Source organism: Vidua chalybeata, chromosome 1 (assembly GCF_026979565.1).
Source record: "Vidua chalybeata isolate OUT-0048 chromosome 1, bVidCha1 merged haplotype, whole genome shotgun sequence".
In the NCBI taxonomy this organism is placed as follows: Eukaryota; Metazoa; Chordata; class Aves; order Passeriformes; family Viduidae; genus Vidua; species Vidua chalybeata.
The window spans coordinates 112,452,610-112,471,818 of record NC_071530.1 but is presented as its reverse complement, the minus strand read 5'-3'; the positions used below and the strand labels follow the sequence as shown (position 1 = coordinate 112,471,818).

The following is a 19,209-nucleotide window of genomic DNA, read 5'->3' as shown; positions in this document are numbered from 1 at the left end:
GCCATAAAGTTCGCTGGTACTGCATGGAAGCTTGCAGATGGCAGATGAATTCATGTCTGTCATGTTTTTATAATACAATGACTTTTACATATTGCTGCCAGATGGAAAACAGTTTTGCATCTTGATTATAAATCTCAAAAAAATGCAGCTTCTTTCAATGTGTTGCCTATATTTGAAACAAAAGCAAATTCAGAGACAGATTTGGGAAGCTAAAGCAGATTTAAGGAAATATAAATTAAATCCTCAAAGGCCTCCTTGTTATAACTCAGTTCAAAATAGTGGAGTTCCCCATGTGTTCTCAGTTTTTTAGGAAAACCATGGAAGGTATTATATATATTATAAGGACTTCTATACAGGGAGAACCACATGTTCAATTAAATGCAAATACATCTCAGGCAGGCCCAGGAGACCTCTTAATTGAACTTAATATTTGAAAAAACTTTTACATAACATTTATTCCTGCGTCAACAAAAAGTGGTATTTATCCCACAAGCTCAGATGGTAAGAGCGCAGTGCATGAAGCATAAATGCATTGAATCATTGCTGATAATGAATATCTATATCTCCACCACAGAAGCACCTTGCCTTTCCCATCATGACAAACGATACCTAGACAGACCTAAAATCTAATTCAGATCTGGTTATACCAGCTTCTATAGAGATGTGCTATGAAGAAATCACAGAATTTTTGTTTTTCCTATGTGCTCCTGCATCACACCTGGCTTCCTCCTGTGTGTCTGGTTTTTGCTTCTAATCCTAAGTGGTGTTCCTACGAAGCGAATAACTCTGATAGCAACAAAGTGAATTATATGACTGTAGGGAAGAATATTTTCCCATTCAATGGTTTCTCACAGAGTCTGATTTGACAACAAACTTGAGCTGACTTCTCTCAGACAGCCTCAAGCATTGTTTATATGCAGATAATTCTGTGTGTGAACCCATTAGGCTTTTATGACAGTTATAATCAAATATGATTGGGAAACCTTCTGGCTTACTTGGATCCATACTTACATTGTGCTTTGTGAGGTTGGAAATGTTACTTGCTATTGCTTGTAGCCAGTCAATACAGTCTTCAGCAGAGAGACACTGAATTATTCCACTGCAAACCCCATCCACAGCAATTACTTGGAATGCATTTTGCCTATAGACATATCATAACAGATCAGGTCAGAAGAAAATTTTATCTTTTCTAGCACATCATCCTAACAATACTTGTAAAAATGCTTTTCTTTCAACTACAATGAAGGTCAGCCAGTGAACACCGATAAAATGCTGGTTTTCCTTCTTTATAAATACCTGACATATTAAAACAACCATGCTAAAAGGTCAATTCAGACAATATTAAGCTTCCATAAGGCTATAAAAAAATTCCATAGACCAGCTCCACAGAACCTGGACCATCAAACTGTACAACCTCAGAAGCTGAACAAGTGACAGAGCTGATTCATATCTAAGACTTAATCTTTAATACAGCAGGCTACAGAGAAGGAAAGTGCATTGGAAGCCATAGGCAATAATTTGGGAAATTCAGTGAATACCAGTATCTTTTTCTCAACACCTTTGTTTTATTTTTATAATACAGTGTCTAAACACATTTGGATTACTCTCTGGAGGCCCCTTGTTGTCTGCTCACACTTATAGAATTCTGTTTCTCTTCTAAACTACTGATTGAAAACTCGGAGAAGTCAAAATTGATCAAGTAGCATTAATGATTTTTCCAATTGCACTTCTGATCATTACCAAAATACACTCCTACCTCTGTCTCTACCCTCAGCACCAATCTGGGCACATATACAAAAATCTATCATGCATTATATACTGATTTTCCACTTCCAGGCACTGAGCAATTATAGAACAAGAGAAAAATTTTCAGATGCTAAAGCAATAGCAGACCTAATTTCTTCAGTAAATTGCTTTATTTGCTAAAAGCTCTTGTAAGGCTCACAGATCTCTGTCTTCAAAACCAAAAAACCTCAATAATAATCCATATCCCAGAATAGGAGATTACTGCACATACAGAGAATACCAAGTTCCACTGCTGACATTCTGCTACAAACCCAACTGTTAATGACCAATTCATAATTAAGATTAAGTACATCATTCAGATTCTTTGAGAATGGCTCAAGCAAAGTGCCTGTTATCTCCAGGGTAAAACTGAGTGTCACTAATGACAGCTTCTGGCACCTGAAGACAGATATCAATTTTTAAAAGCTGTTTGTTTGGGGTCTTTTACCTCTTAAAATTTTATACTAGTTGTACACAATGTAAGGCTAATATTTGTCTTCATTCCATCCATGAACAGATTGTTTCTTCAGTCAGGACGAGCAATAGAAATGAACTAGAGCCATGACTTTGCTTTGAGTGTTCTAGCATGTTCTTGCAGGATAATGAGGCTTATATTAACATGATCTTTCAGGGTTCTTTCGTTTATTTAAATCCAGCAGTTTAGTTGTCTTTTCTAGAGGTAGTGATTTTTCTTTAAATTCACAAAAATACCAACCAAGACAGACTTATTTCAGAGACTCATTTTCACAATAATTCTAGTAAAGTTTTGAGGAAGATTTATTAAAAGAATCTTCAGGTAGTGTTGCTAGCATTTGTTTATTCTATCCTTTATTTTAGATGGCCGTAAATATAAATAGCAATTTTTTCCAGAATAAATTTCTAAATCCTTACATGAAAACCATAGCATGGGATCAAAATTGTTGATCATCTCTTTTAAGAAAAATAATACTAATTTCAGGACTTGCCTTGTTTCCACACAGTTTATCATAAATCAGAGTAAATACACAGACCCCACACAATATTGTGTATTTTTGTACACAAATACAAGAAACCCAGATTCAATCCTCATGCACATATTTCCCTTGGACTACAAATACAGTGAATCTGGTGCATTTGGGGCATCAGATTGTTCCTACTGTTCCTAGGAATTTGATCTGTGCAAGTACAAAATCATTAATCCATAATGTTATTACCCAAGTATCAACTCCAAATTACTCAAATATCAATAGTATGATACATGGTCACCTACTAAATGACTTTTGAATGTGTCTTGGCAGTAGATAGCCTTAGATTATTGTAATAGTATTTGCTTGAATAAGTCTACCAGCCCAAATCCATAATACCACACAAACCTGAAAACATAATGCATTAAATAGTTGTTTTGTACTAGATTGAACAAATAGTAGATTAATTACTTTAGAATACACAAAAAAATTGATAATGAATAAACACTTATTCAACTACATGTTTCAGGTTCTGGGCCTTCTGGAACACAAAAGCTATATTTGAAAATAATAAGCTTTGCAAGATTAACCTGAATGTCTTCTAGAATTCTGTATTAATACCCTCCAGAATTTATGTGTTCCAACCCCTCCAATGGAAAAGCTAAAACATGACTATGAGGTTTAATATTGTATGTGAGAACAACATATTTCCCTATCAAACTCTGAATTATAAAAAGTTATTAGGCTTTACATAGTGAAAACAGATTTGTAAATACTAATTATGGAAAATGTAATTAATTAACTTTCATTTCATATTACTTCCTTATATTATTTTTAATATCCTTTCTTTTATAGTGATGTTCCTAGCAGTCTCTTATAAAAGTATCTACCTTTCTCTCATAACAAATTATGAGAGGGAGTAACATTTAAAAATGTCTACAGCAATTTAAGGTATCATTACTACCTAAGACACTTCCTTTGTTATGTACAAGTTTTATAATATAAACGTTAAGCTTGTTTTTTATTGATGCAGAAGACTGAATTTTAAACCCCTAGGTCTATGAACAGCTGCTTATGTGCTAATATTCCATGTGAGTAGTTCTATACAATTCAGTAATTTATCTGAAGTATACAGTAGAATAGATCTCAGATTTGACTGTTATGGTTTTGGGTGCTTTATGCTTCATTGTTAAATATGGAGCTGAAGGCTTTCACAGAATTTAGTAAAACACCTCCTGCCTCTCTGGTGACCTGATCTTGCTCCAGTTCAGTTCAGCCAAGAAGCCTTTGTAGCCTTTGGTTTCCACCTTGCCTCCCTGGGCCAGCCACTGTTCCTCAACAGACTGAGGTTCATGCAGCCAAGTAAATATGATCCTGCTATTACTGGTCAAAAGCTGCAGGCTGGCTTTAGCTCCACAAAGATCTACAACAACTACTGCCTAATCTGCACTAATTTCAGCTCTGTGAATAGGAGAAATGGCTGGCAGACCTAGGCAGGGTAATGCTAAGAAAAAACAGCCCTAAGAAGCAACTGAGGCAGTGGACAGCTTTTGTGCAACTTTCAAATATTTACTGACTATCAATAAGAAACAGTAAAGTTAACTCCACAAAAAACCCAAACAGATTGAAGAAAACTTCTCTTACCCCACTTTCTGGGGGTTTCATAAATCCACTCCTAGGGAATTCATTAGAAGAAATTATGGAGAAACCTCTTCTGTACCTGTACACAGCCTTCCTACAGATAATGTCTTTATGTACTAGAGCTCACAGAAGTATTTCAGTATGAGAACTTCTTTCTTATATATACAGATGATAAATGAATCCATATAATAGCTAGATACTTAAAACTTTTACCAAGCATGATCTTATATACTCGCCTTGTAAGACTTTGGACTTTCAGCTACTTTCATTTTTATTTCATTGCTTTGCAAACAGTAATCATTGCAGAATATTTCTGTCTTCCCTCCTAAGTTCTTCTGATTTATTAAGATAATATAAAATTAAACAATGTCAAGTTCTAGGTCTGTATTGGGTCTTTCTGAAATTAATTTTATTTTCCCCACAGCAGCCCTCATAGTGTTGTGCTCAGTATTGTTAGGTAGAAAGATATCGATTACACAACAATGTTTTGGCTAGTGCTAAGCAGTGTTGGCACAGCATCAGAGCTGTTGCTCCAACATTCCCTCCTCACCAACAGGCTGGGGAAACAAAATCTTGGGAGGGGAAATAGCTAGGAGAGCTGACCCAAAATGATCAAAGGGATATTCTATACCATATGACATCTGCTCAGCAATGAAAGCTAGGAGAAAGGCCTTCCTTTAATGGGGGGCATTAATTAATTATGACACTTGTCTTCCAGAGCAACTACTGCATGTACCAAAGCCCTACTTCCCAGGAAGTGACTGAACATCACCTGCTGATGGGAAGTAGAGAACAAATATTTTGGGGATTTTGCTTCCACGTGTGGCCTTTGCTTTTGCTTTATTAAACTGCCTTTATCTTGACTCACCAGGATATTTCCATCTTATTTTCCTCCCCTCCATCCTGTTGAGGAGGGGAGTGATAGAGAAGCTTGACTGGCACTTGGAATCCAGCCATGGTCAGCTCATCACAATGATGCAATAAAGTTAAACCTCACTATGAGCTTTGGACAGCTATCCCAGTGATTGTGACAAATTTGCAATGAAATTAAATGTTAACACATGCAAAGTAAAAAATGGGGAAAAATAACCTTAGCTATATGGAAATAAACAAAAAAAAAAAAAAAAAACAAACCCAAAAAACCCGTCCCTACTGTAGCTATAAACATAAAGCAAAGAAGTACAAGATCTGGGAGATGCTTGTCAGCTCAGGCTCTTGCTCATGGTCCTCATCTGAGTATGGCTGCAGCTACTCCTGTGCCTAGACACGTAACCCACAGATTTGGACCTCTAGGCTCACTTCCCAGCCTAAACTGAGCCCCACCTGACCATGATGGACCCCTCTGAAGACTGTCCCTAAGCCTTCTGTGTTCCCCCATGGGGAGCAGTGGGGTAGGATCTTTGTCTGCATGGACAACACCTTGTCTGGCCTCACTGCCACCCTCTCTCTTGGCTTATCTTCCCCATGGGGCAGTCAGCCCTTGCTGCTCTCAAACAAGATTATTTCACCCAATGTAGGTATCAGATGATGTATTTAACACAAACAGAAGGAAATACATTTTAAAAATATAATCACATTGCAGAGTTTAATGCCATAATGCATTGCAAAAATCAAAGACATAAAAACAAGCTACTTAGAAAGAAGCTTTTGAGGACAGGAGCATTAGCAGCTATTAAATATGACAACGTATGTTTCATCTGCAGAAGGTGCTGAGCAATAGATGGAAGTAGAAAGATCACCCATCATCTCCTCACATACCAGGTCCCAGCTGATGTCAGAGGAGAACATGAGTCAAAGTGGACCTAGAAAGACCTTTATGAAAGCTCCTATATTTCATGTCTCAGTCAGCTGCCATGGAACTAATAATGCAATTTCTCCGACAAGGCAACTCCCTAGGGCATGCATCTGTCAACCAAGAAATCAAGTTTCAACCTTCAGAACTTCTTTACCTGCACAAATCTGATCCTGGAAGGTACTGGGAAAATCGTGAATGAAGAAGTGGAATTAATCGAAGATCACACCACCTCTTCTCCCACCTAAGTCCTGGCGATGCTGGCCATGAGGAACATGATAACGTATCCTGAAAAACATTAAAAGGTTCTTCTCAGTTTTGATCTTCATTTTAAGTATTCAGCATATTTAGAAAGAATGAGATAGACTTCAAAGACTTATATTTAATTTGGCAGTGTTCCATTTTTTCCAAAGCACCTGTCATTAGTTTTAGTGAGCACTGGAAAGATTCTGAATAGGACCTCTAAATTATTCACAATACAACCACAATTCAGTTGTTTCCTGTGGCTCTGTACACATTTACATACATATCTTTTCTAATGATATCACCTCAAAACATGGTAATTGGGAACGAAATTTAACATGTGATGAAAATTGTCAAAACTGTCAAAACTACATGCTGAATTGATGAATATTTTAATTTTATCTATTTACAGAAGACATTGCTTATATGAAAACTGAACTTTATCATGTTTATGATAATATCTACAAAGAATGAGTATTTAAATACCTAGAGTCTAATTTGATCAGTATTTTTAAAGAATATTGGTTTGCGTGAGAAATGCTTATAAAAAGTTAAATTATCAACATCTGTTTCTAAAAATACAACACCTCTTTCTTTATAAAATGCTTTATAAAATAGTGCTAATGATGATGTTATTTTTCTGAGAGAGCACGATTCTTCAAAGTACCTTCTCATAGCAACAAAGGATGAGGAAAAGGCTGAGGTATTTAACGCCTTCTTTACCACAGTCTTTAATAGTAAGACCAGATATTTGCCTGGTAGCAAACCTCTGAGCTGGGAGACAGGGATAGGGAGGAGAGTGAAGCCACCATAATCCAAGGGGAAATGGTCAGTGACCTGCTGCAGCAGTTAGGCACACACAAGCCTATGTGGCCAATGGGATCCACCAAAGGATAGTGAGGGAGCTGGCACAGGTGCTCAGCGAATCACTTTCCATCATTTACCAGCAGTCCTGGCTAACTGGCCAGGAAATTGACAAATATGTTGACAGGAAATTGGCAAATATGATGCCACCTACAAGACAGGCTAGAAGGAGGATCTGGGGAACTACAGGCCTGTCAGCCAGACTTGTGGCAGGTCATGGAACAGATCATCCTATGTGCCATCCCACACCATGTACAGGACAACCAGGGAATCAGGCCCATTATATGCAATAAACCATAAGGTTTATTATATTATAATTAAATTATAATTATAAATTATAATTTATTACAGGTTTGTGTAAGGCACATCCTGCCTGACCAGCCTGATCTCCATTTACAACCAGGTCACCAATCTAGCGGACGAGGGAAAGGCTGTAGATGTTGTTAACCTGGAGTTTAGTAAAGCCTTTGGCACAGCATTCTCCTGGGGAAACTGGCTGCTCATGGTGCACAATAGGTGCACAGTTCACTGGGTAAAAACATGGCTGGATGGAGAGACCCAGAGAGTGGTGGTGAATGGAGATACATCCAGTTGCTGGACAGTCATGACTGGTGTTGTCTAGGGCTCAGTGTTGGGGCTGGCAGTGTTTAATATTTAACATTGATGGTCTGGAAGATGGGATGAAGTGCACCGTGAGTTTATAGCTGACATCAACTGCAGGGGGATCTGGACAGGCTGAATCAATGGACTGAGGCCAATTGTAAGAGATTCACAAGACAAAGTTCCAGGTCCTGCACTTTTGTCACAACAACCCCAGGCCGCATTACAGGCTGGGGGCAGAGTGGCTGGAAACCTCCACGATGAGAAAGGACCTGGAGGTGTTGGTCAACAGCAGCTGAACATGAGCCAGTATGTGCCCTGGAGGCCAAGAAAGTCATCGGCATCCCGGCCTGATCAGAAATACTGGGGCCAGTAGGACCAGGGCAGTGACTCATTAGGCACTGGAGGCCACGCCTTGAGTGCCATATTCAGTTCTGTGCCTCTCACTCCAACAAGGACACTGAGGTGCTGCAGTGTGTCCAGAAAAGGGCAACATAGTTGGGGAAGGGTCTGGAGCACAAGTCCTGTGAGAAGCAGCTGGGGGAGCTGAGGTTGTTTAGCCTGGAGAAAGGAAGGCTCAGAGAGACCTTATCACTCTCCACAACCACCTGAAATGAGGCTGTAGCCAGGTGGGGGTTGGCCTCTTCTCCCAAGTAACAAATAACAGTATATCAAGATATAAGCAAAATTAAACCTGCTGATTTACATTATTTTTAATTTCAAATTTTATATTTTTTCTTACTGGTATCTTCTATAATATAAATATTACCAAAATTAAATACACCTTCTATTTTTCTAGAGTGTTCATTCTGTGTAAGATCTATGGAATTATAAAGCTTTGAACTTTACTTTTTCATAAATGTTCATATATCTTTTATGTATATGAAACAAAATACCACAATAAATACGTTATCTGAGCAGAAAGCCTTTCATAGGTAGTTCACTTATTTAAAACACTGAATTTCTGGTAAGAAATTCCACAGATTCGATAAAAATAAATAAATTATTGGCTAGGAAGACTACCCTAGGATGTTGTTTTGAACATCTTGAATTTTTTATGTTTTCTCTCTACTTCTGGGAACCTTTCTTCACCTGTGATTAAACTTAGGGAAAAGATGAAATGCAGTAAAAGTTCAGGTACAAACTGTAGACCTAGACATGGCTACAAAAATGTTAACCCAACCTTTAGACTGCATAACTCTGTGAACTGTTGACAAAAGACCGAAGTCTTGTCTACTCCAAGTTCTGGATCAAAAACCTCCTTCAAGTGAATTTACAGGACTATAAATTAAGAAACAAGACTGTGGCTGTACATCACAGAATCATGGAATGTCTGAGTTGCATGGGACCCACAAGGATCATCAAGTCCAACTCTTGTCCCCCCACAGGACATCCCCAACAATCTCACAATGTTCCTGAGAGTTTTTTTAAACTCTTCTTGCCGTCTGTCAGGCCGATGCTTTGACCACTTCCTTGGGGAGCCTGTTCCATTGCTCAACCATCCTCTAAGCAAAGAACCTTTCTCTAATATCCAACCTAAACCTCGCAGACACAACATTCCTGTCACTGGTCACCACAGAGAAGAGATCAGTGTCTGCCTCTCTTCTTCCCCTCACAAGGAAGTTGTAACTGCAATGAGGTTTCCCTTCAGTCTCCTCCTCTCCAGGCTGAACAGACCAAGTGACCTCAGCCTCTTCTCATACAGCTTCTCCTCCAGACCCTTCACCATCTTCGCTGACCTCCTTTGGAGCTCTCTAACAGCTTTGTATCTGTTTTATATTAAAGTGCCCAACACTGCCCCCAGCACTCAAGGTGGGACCATCCCAGTGCAGAGCAGAGCCAGGCCACCCTTGCCCGATTGGCCATGCTGTGTCTGCTGCCCCCCAGGACAGGGCTGGCCCTCCTGGCTGCCAGGGCACTGCTGACTCATATTCACTTTGCCATTGACCAGGACCCCCAGGTCCCTTTCTGTGACTCTGCTTACCAGCTTCTCATTCCCCAGCCTGTCTGTACATCCAGAGGCTGCCCCTCCCAGGTGCAGAATCTAGCTCTTGCCCTTGTTAAAATTCATATGGTTGGTGACTGCTCAGTCCTCAGATTTGTCAAGGTCTCTCTGTAAAGCCTCTGCTTTTGAGAAAGTCAAAAGTTCCTCCAAATACTTGTATAATCTGCAAACTTATTTAGTATCCCTTTGAGCCCTGAACCCAAGTCATTGATCAAAATGTTGATGAGCACTGGGCCTAAGACACAGCAGAACCTCACTAGTGACCAGTCACTGGCCTAAATTCACTCTGTTCACTATAACTTTTTGTGTCCAACCATGGGCCAGTTGCTCACCGATCATGTTTATCCAGCTGTCATAATTTCTCCTAGGGAATATTCTGAGAAAAAGGAAGAGCTGTGGCATAAGAGTTGTACATAACTTAGGAATACATACAGAGGTTTGGTTTTATGAAGAACTCTGTTCCCATGACAAGGGGACATGTCAGAATCACATCTTGGTCTTCACTTGAAAGTTTAATTTATAGAATTATAGACTCGTGATACTAGATTATATTATTTAAACTGAAAGAAAAACACTTGGTTTCAGGGAATTATTGTCAGCTCAAATGGAAACTACAGATCATCTAGATCAGTTTTGACACCTGCAAAAAAAGAATTCACAAATGAAAGCATGTTTTTTATCATAAAAGCAAAATTAGAACTGTAGCAGCTAGTTAATAAATTACCTTAGGATCTACTGACATAGCCTTTTTACATACATACATACATACATACATACACACCTATACAGACTTCTGAGACAAGTCTGCTTTTGTTGTTGCTGCACAAGTGACATATATTTTTATTGTTATTTCATATCCATTTTATTGGTGTTGTTATTTATAAATTCCACTTCCTAAAATGTCTATAATTCTGAAGGGTTTTCCAAATGCTAATTGTATTTAAATCTTTGGTATTGATATTTAAATCTGGAGGCTATTTAAAATTTTAATAGAAAAATATGAAAGTGCAATAAAACAAGATGGAAACTAGAAATGGCTGCTCAGTATGACTTACATTTCAGGTTTTAAAATATTTTCTTAAAAACTATGGTTTATACTGGTTCATTTATTCTGTGCTGTTTCTATTTTCATCTATCACAAAGCCAAATACTCAGCAAAAAACCTTTTGAACAATATAAAATAAAGAAAATTTTGCATTTTCTAGCTAAGAAAAAATTTTAAAGTCCCTTGTTGCACTTCAAAGGCGTCTTTTAGTAAATATCTGACCAGACATCTGTAGCATTTTATCCCAGAGACACTATGCTCCATGTTATCCCACTTCAGGTAAGGTTTTAAGTACACATTACCAGAATTAAAACACTCTCACTTTAAAAATAGACAAAAACATACACCTAATCATCTTTTGCCAAAAGCTTTAGATAATGTATGCAATATAAAAAATGGAAAATACTATCAGAAACTTTTCTTACTTTTTTATAAATATATATATTTTCATTTTAGGAATTTTAATTCCCATTCAGAGAAAAAATGTAGAAGGAAAAACTTTTGCAAAATCCATACTGCCCAAGAAAACAGTAATCACAGGCATCCAGGAACAATCTCAGCTGTAATAATTTGTCACATTTTAATTCCTGGTCATAATTTCTGGCTACTCTTTTTTTCTTTATTAGTACTTCCACTTAGCTATTACACGATAATTATTCTTCTGTGTAATTCCATCAAGATCTTACCGTGTTGTTGGGGTGGTAGTTGAGATGCAAACCACTGTCACATAGGGGAGAGGATGTGCCACTGCTTTGGTCACTGGGAGCACCTAATACAAATACAAATTCACAAGAAAATTCTTTGTTAATTTGTGATGACATAATTCAAATTTGCATATGTATATCTGCATTCTCCCCAAACCCAAATAACTTCTATCATATATAACATGAATTTACTTTCTCCATTCAGCAAGTATCTGTTTTCTGGTTTGAGTGGATTGCCTTTGTAAGCTAAATGGAGGCTCAAGAAAACCTTTCCCAGTGTTTTGACTAAAAAAAATTAATATCTGCTTGGTAAGGAAAAAAACCCTACAATGTTTCTTTCAAATTTGACAGTAAAAGGGAAATGTGTACTTTCTCTGTCAGTTTTTACTTGAAGGAATTTGTCAGATAACCCTTTTGTTACTCTCAGTGAAGTTAACAGTTGTAAATGTTCTTGTAATGGTGTAGGAAACTAGAGTGCTACACCTCAAAAGTGACACGATAGGATCCATGCAAATGCATATTCCTGTGCATCACTCAAGCTACTCTGTGGTACCACAGCCTTTCATAAAAGGGACAAAGGTACTGGGATACATTTTCATTTAAGAATACAGTGTTCCGATTTTTTTCCTTGTTTAATTTAGATGTAATACATAAGCAAAAGACAATACAAAAGACAATATTCCATCAAATGTTTGTATAAAATGCTATTTCATGATTTAGATTATTTAATTCCTACTAACTTAAAATCAAGGGCTGTAAGTATTGAAATCAAATATTTATTTTTTCATTGCTTTAAACTTGAGCAATTTAGTTCACTCTCTTAGGGAGCAAAAAGCAGAAGGAAAGCAGAGGTGGCAAAAGGCACAGGCTGATATATAAATATGCTTAGATATGCTGCAATTGTCTATAATTATGCATCCACACTTACAATTTAATATAATTAAAGGAAGACAGCTGTCTCTATATGACTCTCATGGGGCAAGTTCACTAAAACTCAGTTTGGACTAAAACAAAATACTTATCATTCTAGAGTAATTTATTCTTAGGTAGACAGACATCTCCACCCAAGCCTCTGAATTTTAAACAGTAAAGTCCTCTAAATATATACACACAATCTCATTTTCACATTTACAAGAAAAAAAAAAAAACTCCCTGGGACTAAAATACTAGCTGATGCTGCCCGAAAAATTTATTTTAAATACTCTGCACCAGGATGTGAGCTATTGCAAATTAATGTAATTCTACTGTTTTACTCCCAATTTTACTGATTCACACCAGCCAAATGCCTGGTTATCTGTTTTTCAACCATAGATAGCAATTTTTCTCTTGAGGTCAATGTTAACACAAGCCCTGGCAATAGGAGCAACTCATATTTAGACAGTAATGCTGATTGTAAAAGCTGCTGTCAATCACCCTCAATACACAGTAGTTTCAGAAGCTGCAAGCGTTCATGGGTATGGAATTGAGGGTTCTTTGGTCATATAATAAAGGCTTACATGCACAATCTTCATTGAGTGGCAGTTTGAGAAAAGCAGGTGCTCTTTTTAGAAAGGACACAGTTAGGGTCACTTCTTCCCCTGCGTTGCGAAGGACCTGTACCTGGAAAAGAAATAAAGGCAGACGCCTTGAAATAAATTTATGACCAAAATGCATTAGCAAATGTCAGCAACACCACACAGCTCTCCCATACCAGAATATAACTGCTTAGCAGTTTATTGTAATTACATTTGTTTGACAAGAAAGCAAGACGTAAAGCTTGCTATGCACTTGTCTATTGGGTTTCTAGCCACACGTACAGTGAATGGGGTGAGGGGGGCATTACCCTCCTGTTTTAGTATTGTCTTTGACCTGTGCTATTGCAGAACTTGCTACTTGAAGCTATTCAGTTATGTAACTCCTTTATTCAGCTCTGGAATCATCCCCCCATACATGTATGTATTTAAAAAATAAATACATATTTTCTCTTTGCATATATATTTTCTCTTATAAATCCTCAACCAAAACAACAGCAGTAGTTTTCACAACTGTACCATAATCCTATGAGCAAGTCTTTCTAACACACAGAGTTAAATTTAGCTGAGGCGCTCCAGCATAGATGAGAGACCTAATCTTCATCACAGACACAGAGGAAAAGAACCTATTTTAAGCCTTAAATCTTAGATAAGCACAAGCTTAGGTTTTGCCAAAGGGCAGCTTGCATTTTGGACATAGAATGTGCAAAGCACCTATCCAACTGGGAATACTTTTAGCCTTCCTGTACTTTCCCACTAGAAACCCCTTTGGCTTCTGCTCATCTTTAACTTTTGTGAGGTACAGCTGTACATACCCCAAACATACAGCAGAGGGAGGGACTCCAGGCACCTCCCAAGAGTAGCAGTAAGGTAGCACGAAAGCAACTAAGCCAAATGCTGTATTAGATAGCTGAGGAAGAACATTTGAACTGGCTTATGAGAGCCAAGAAGAACCAGATCTGTTTCAGAAAACAACCATTTCCTGTTCTGGCTCTATAACTTCAAAATTCTTCAAGGGCTGATTAAATTTGGGCATACAATGACAGAAGATTGTACCATGCCTCTCTTTGAGTGACTATGTTCATACTGCGCAGACAGCCAGCTCACAGGCAGCTGAGAGCTGCTGTGAGAGAGAGAGATGCTGCACAGTGAGACATTAGGGAATCATTTTAAACTAGAACATATCTGCTCCCTTTCTCCTTTGTAGCTGGATAACACACAAGTAACCCTTCTGTCATGCTGCTTCTTGTGAGAAAGCCTTGTAAATAATTTATGAAGCACTGCTATTCTTTAATTATGCTTGTCAATAACCTACTCAACAGATTTATTTACATGCATGTGTATAACTATACACTGGGATGCTTTCACATGGAACCACTGCATTGTGCTGTAAACTTAAAGCAATTCTTCAGGAAAAAATGTCAACTTTACCTTGAAACACAATATTGCCTATTCCATGTTGGTTGCCACAGAGGAGTAACAGTATGATGACAGAACATTTGATTCAGTAACTGAAATTTTAGGGTCTTTATGATTTAAAATAGCACAGTGGTTGCCAACACACATTTTGCAGTTTAATATGTATTTATATGTATGTGTGCAAATAAACACAGAAACATCACAACAGATTTAATAACTTATACTGCATGCCAAAAACTTCATGTCTAACACAGAATCATAGAATCATTTAGGTTGAAACATGAGTCTCTTTGATGAGCAGTTCCCAGTTCTGATGCATTTTCTAAACATTTGTAAGCAGCAATTATTTCTTAGAAAGATGACTTGTAACGTGCAGAAAAGTAGACCAAGACTCTGGAGTCCTGAATTCAACCAGAGATACCATCCTATATCCTCAGTCTCCATAGAAAATTCATTCTTTTCCTCTCTTATGTAGCAGTCACACAGTTCAGAGTAGTCAGAGACAAAGCAGAGACTTACAGGTATGTACTTTGCATTGTTTCGACAGATGTGGATAGACAAAAGTGCAGGAAAATACAGCTACTCTCTCTGCTGTTAAAAAAAAAGGTATTTCTTTTCACTCAAGAACAGAGAATAAATAAGTGAAGAAGTTACAGCATTACTTACTTTAATTTATAAAGTCACCTTTTAAGATAAGAATAAGTGGATATCATCTGTGAAAGAAGCTGAGACAATAACTGCCCTAAATCGTTCTTCCCAGAGTCTACATGATTTCACTTGATAATATATTGCTTTGTAAAGCCTGCAAGAGGCCATAAGTAGCCTACTGTGACTTTTTTCTCTAACCTCTCTCTCCCTCAAATCTCTTTATCTCATAGGATGAAAACTTTAAGCTGGAACACATTTCAGTTGAAATCAGCAATACTTATGCAGTGAACTGTATTTTGGAGTGTATGAAGCATATAATCCAGAAAGTGACTAGATTTTGACATGCAGAATAAAGACTAAAGAGAGATAATGGATTAAAAGAGAAAATTACTAGGTAATGATTACAACAAAGAGCAGATGAGTTATTGATTCCATTTTGCTTACTTTCTAGTCATCAACAAAGCCATTCTGGGAAATAAGGTTAGATGAAGAAAATGAGAATTTTAATTACTTTATTGTCTTTTTCTAGCTTTCAGTTGAAAGCCTTACTGTTATTTTACATTCTTTGTCTTTAATTTACATATGAAATGAAAAATCAAATTACTAAAGATAATGCTAGCCACAAATAACAGTCTGCATCAATACTGAATTTAAATTAGGGCCTCATTCCCACTGTGTATAAATGGTTAAAAAAATTCAATATTACTGAAACATAGCTATATAAGTAAACAGATTTTCAGTTCATTACTGCTAATAAAGAAGCCATCTCTAAATTTGCAAGAAATAAAAATATTTACAACATTTTGCAATCCTGGTTGATGGCAAGTGGAATATGAGTCAACAGTGCCCTGGCAGCCAGGAGGGCCAGCCCTGTCTCCTGGTTGCAGCATCTCCAGCTGGGTAAGGGAGGGGATTGTCCTCTGCTCTGTTTCTGCACTGGGGCAGCCTCACCTTGGGTGCTAGGGGCAGTGTAGGGCACCACAATATAAAAAAAAGGCATCAAGCTGTTAGAGAGTGTCTAAATGAGAGCTATGAGGATGGTGAAGGGTCTGGAGGTAAAACGTTACGAGGTCACTTGCTATGTTCAGCCTGAAAGTGAGGAGATGAGGAGAGAACTCACTGTGGTCTTCCACACCCTCAAGACAGGAAGAGAAGAAACCAATCTCTTCATTCCCAGGACCAGTGACAGGACTTGAGGAAACAGCATGAAAATGAGTCAGGGGAGGTTTAGTTTGGCTGTCACTAAAAGGTTTTGCACCCAGACAGTGGTTTAACACTGGAACACTTCCCCAGGGAAGTGGTCACAGCACCAAGCCTGACAGAGTTCCAGAAATGTTCGGACAACACCCTGAGGCGCAAGTTATGATTCTTGGGGTGTCTTGCACAGGAGTTGGACTTGATGTTCTTGATGGGTCACTTCCAACTCAGCATATTCTATGATTCTATGATTTTCCCTAGTATATGAAAAGATGTAACTGGACCCAACCTGTACAAAGGGAAGAAGAAATTTATTTTTGAGGGAACACTAATTTTGATTAAATATAAAAACATGTTTTCAAAAATTTCAAATCAACAATGTAGCAACCTCCTAAGATGATTGTTATCATATATCAAGAGTTTAGCAAAGGTGAGAAAAATTCCCAGAGCTAAAGCCAGGGCATATTTGTATGACAAAAATTTAACTCAGTAGTAGACCTAATATGTCCAATTTCTCACTAGGTTATATATTGCCACTGTATGCCATGAAGAAACTCCCTTCAGAAGTGATCTGGCAATTTCTAAAGCAATGTGTCCTAAATTGTAGAAAATGCATAACCAGACACCATTAAAAAGATTTGCTTATTGTTTGTATCATTGAAAAGTAATGATCTGTTTTATTTTCAGAGGCTATATAGACTATTCAAAATAGTCTATTTAAGACTAGTCAAGATAGATTTTTTTGTTAATATTTTTGAGATATTCTATGAAGCCTTAGATTTTAGGCATATGAATGTACCTATGTCAAGTTTTAATTTTTCTAGTTATAAATGAGTAATAGTAACACTTAATATGTTGATATAGAAATTGTATGGATTAAATGATGAAAAGATATTTAGTGCTGCTGCTACTACTTTATTTAGCTTTATGTTTTAATTTCAGCTAGTGAGTAGTACCAGCTATTCATTTGTTGGTGCACAGCATCTAATGAAGTCATCCGTGTAACAGGAAGAAGCTATGACACTGAAAAATCTTAACATCTCCTCATCAACATTATGGCTATATATATTAAATTCATGCTGCTGTTTTAAAAATCATATATATATATATATATATATATATAATTCAGAATGAGTTCATGTGGAAAGAACTACACAAACAGAAACATAAAATATTGTCAATAAACTTTCTTATTCAAAGTATAACCTTACTACCAGTGGGATCAAGAATTCATTTACTTCTACCACAAAAAGCTCTATATAAGATGTTCATGAATGAAGTGAGATAGTCAAAAAACCCAGTTGTGCATGTCTGAGCCAGTAGCTGTGTGAAATAGTGACATTAAAAGAGTCAGTGTTTCTGGAGCAACAGTGACTATATTTCTATACAATTACTGTAATGAATGTGAGGGGGCTATTTGAAAAAACAAATTTTACAGTGATGTGTGGTACGGCTGAAGAAAATATCTACATAGTAACAACACTAATCTGAATTTTAATAATGTCTACAATTATATTGCCTTTTAATTTTATAAACCCTTTTAAATTCCCAGGTCAAGAAAACATTTGAGCATATGCTGAAGTCTCTCTCAATATATTCAGGAAAGCAATGAAGCATGAAGTCCCTCTGACTTCAGTAAGTGTTCTTTCCTGAATAAGACTGTAAGTCCCCCCTCAAATTACCAGTGAAATTTACCCACCAATAAAGTAGTAAGGATTTAAAACAGAATACTTATTTAGATCCCAAGATCTGTGTTCTCTTGAATTGAAGCAAATTTAACTCTTCAGTTTTTAAAGAAAAATTAAACTTATTGGTGAGTACCTTGAACTATACACATTCGGAAAACAGAAAAAAAGAAAATATAGGAGACACCTTTTTAGCCACTCTACAGTTACACAATGCACAAGTATCAAGTCCATCAGCAGATAACAAAACACACATTTTAAAACAATCACACAGAGGTCAAAAGCTACAAGGCTTCATGCACACAACTGTCTTGAATTTGTGCTTATTTTAAAAGTCAACTGCTTTATTTAGTAAAAGTGCTATGTAGTTAATACAGAATTATAACGAACACATCAGTGCATAGTGAGTTTTTAATTCCTATGATCTAATATTTATTACAGTATTTTCCAATAATTGAACTTAATCAAGAAATACAATATCAAGAGATATCAAAGTGTTTTTTTCCTTCAGAAAATTTCTCTTTCCAATATGTAGAAAGAACTAGAACACCATTTTATGACAGAAGTTCCTACCCAGACTGCACAACTAAAAGTATACTTCAGACTATAGTTTGACACTATCACAATTGTACAATTTAAATTTTTGCTGTCTGGCTCCAAAACCCATGTTAGATATTTAGACATAAACACAAAGGGCTGCACTAGAACTGGGGGCCATCTCAAACAAGGGGACAGGAACTGCAGGGCAGAATGGTGCATTTCCCAAGAACACATGAAGACAGGCCTTTCTATTCTGAGCTCTCTTCTGCTTGTATCCTGCTACTAGCGCTGTTTTGAAAAAGTGCAGGGGGATGCAGTAACATAGGAATTTACAGCAAAGATACCCTCCAGTGCCCACCACTAAAGAGTTATTCTGAAAAGTGCAGATAGATGTTTATGGACCTGCAAGATGACACAGCAATGGAATTGAAACAGTGCTTGCTTATTGAATGCTCCAGCTACTAAGGCACTACACAAAAGATCATTTCAGACTAACATACACAGAGATTCAGGGTTTGATGCTTTTTGACAAGTGCCACCAGACTGGCCACTTAGAAGGAAAATTACTCTTGATCCCAGGTGACAG

The 19,209-nt window shown here is 37.2% G+C and overlaps 1 protein-coding gene across 1 annotated transcript in view; it reads right to left on the bottom strand.

The window, feature by feature from the left end:
• Positions 1-19,209, bottom strand: part of SNTG1 (syntrophin gamma 1) — a 312,663-nt gene that overhangs the window by 89,869 nt on the left and 203,585 nt on the right. Inside the window, exons 8-11 of the mRNA XM_053965314.1 lie at positions 13,120-13,222; positions 11,606-11,688; positions 6,320-6,450; positions 1,012-1,141 (exon numbers count right to left, since the gene is read on the bottom strand). Coding sequence (XP_053821289.1) covers positions 1,012-1,141; positions 6,320-6,450; positions 11,606-11,688; positions 13,120-13,222 — 447 coding nt within the window. The remainder of the gene's footprint in view (positions 1-1,011; positions 1,142-6,319; positions 6,451-11,605; positions 11,689-13,119; positions 13,223-19,209) is intronic.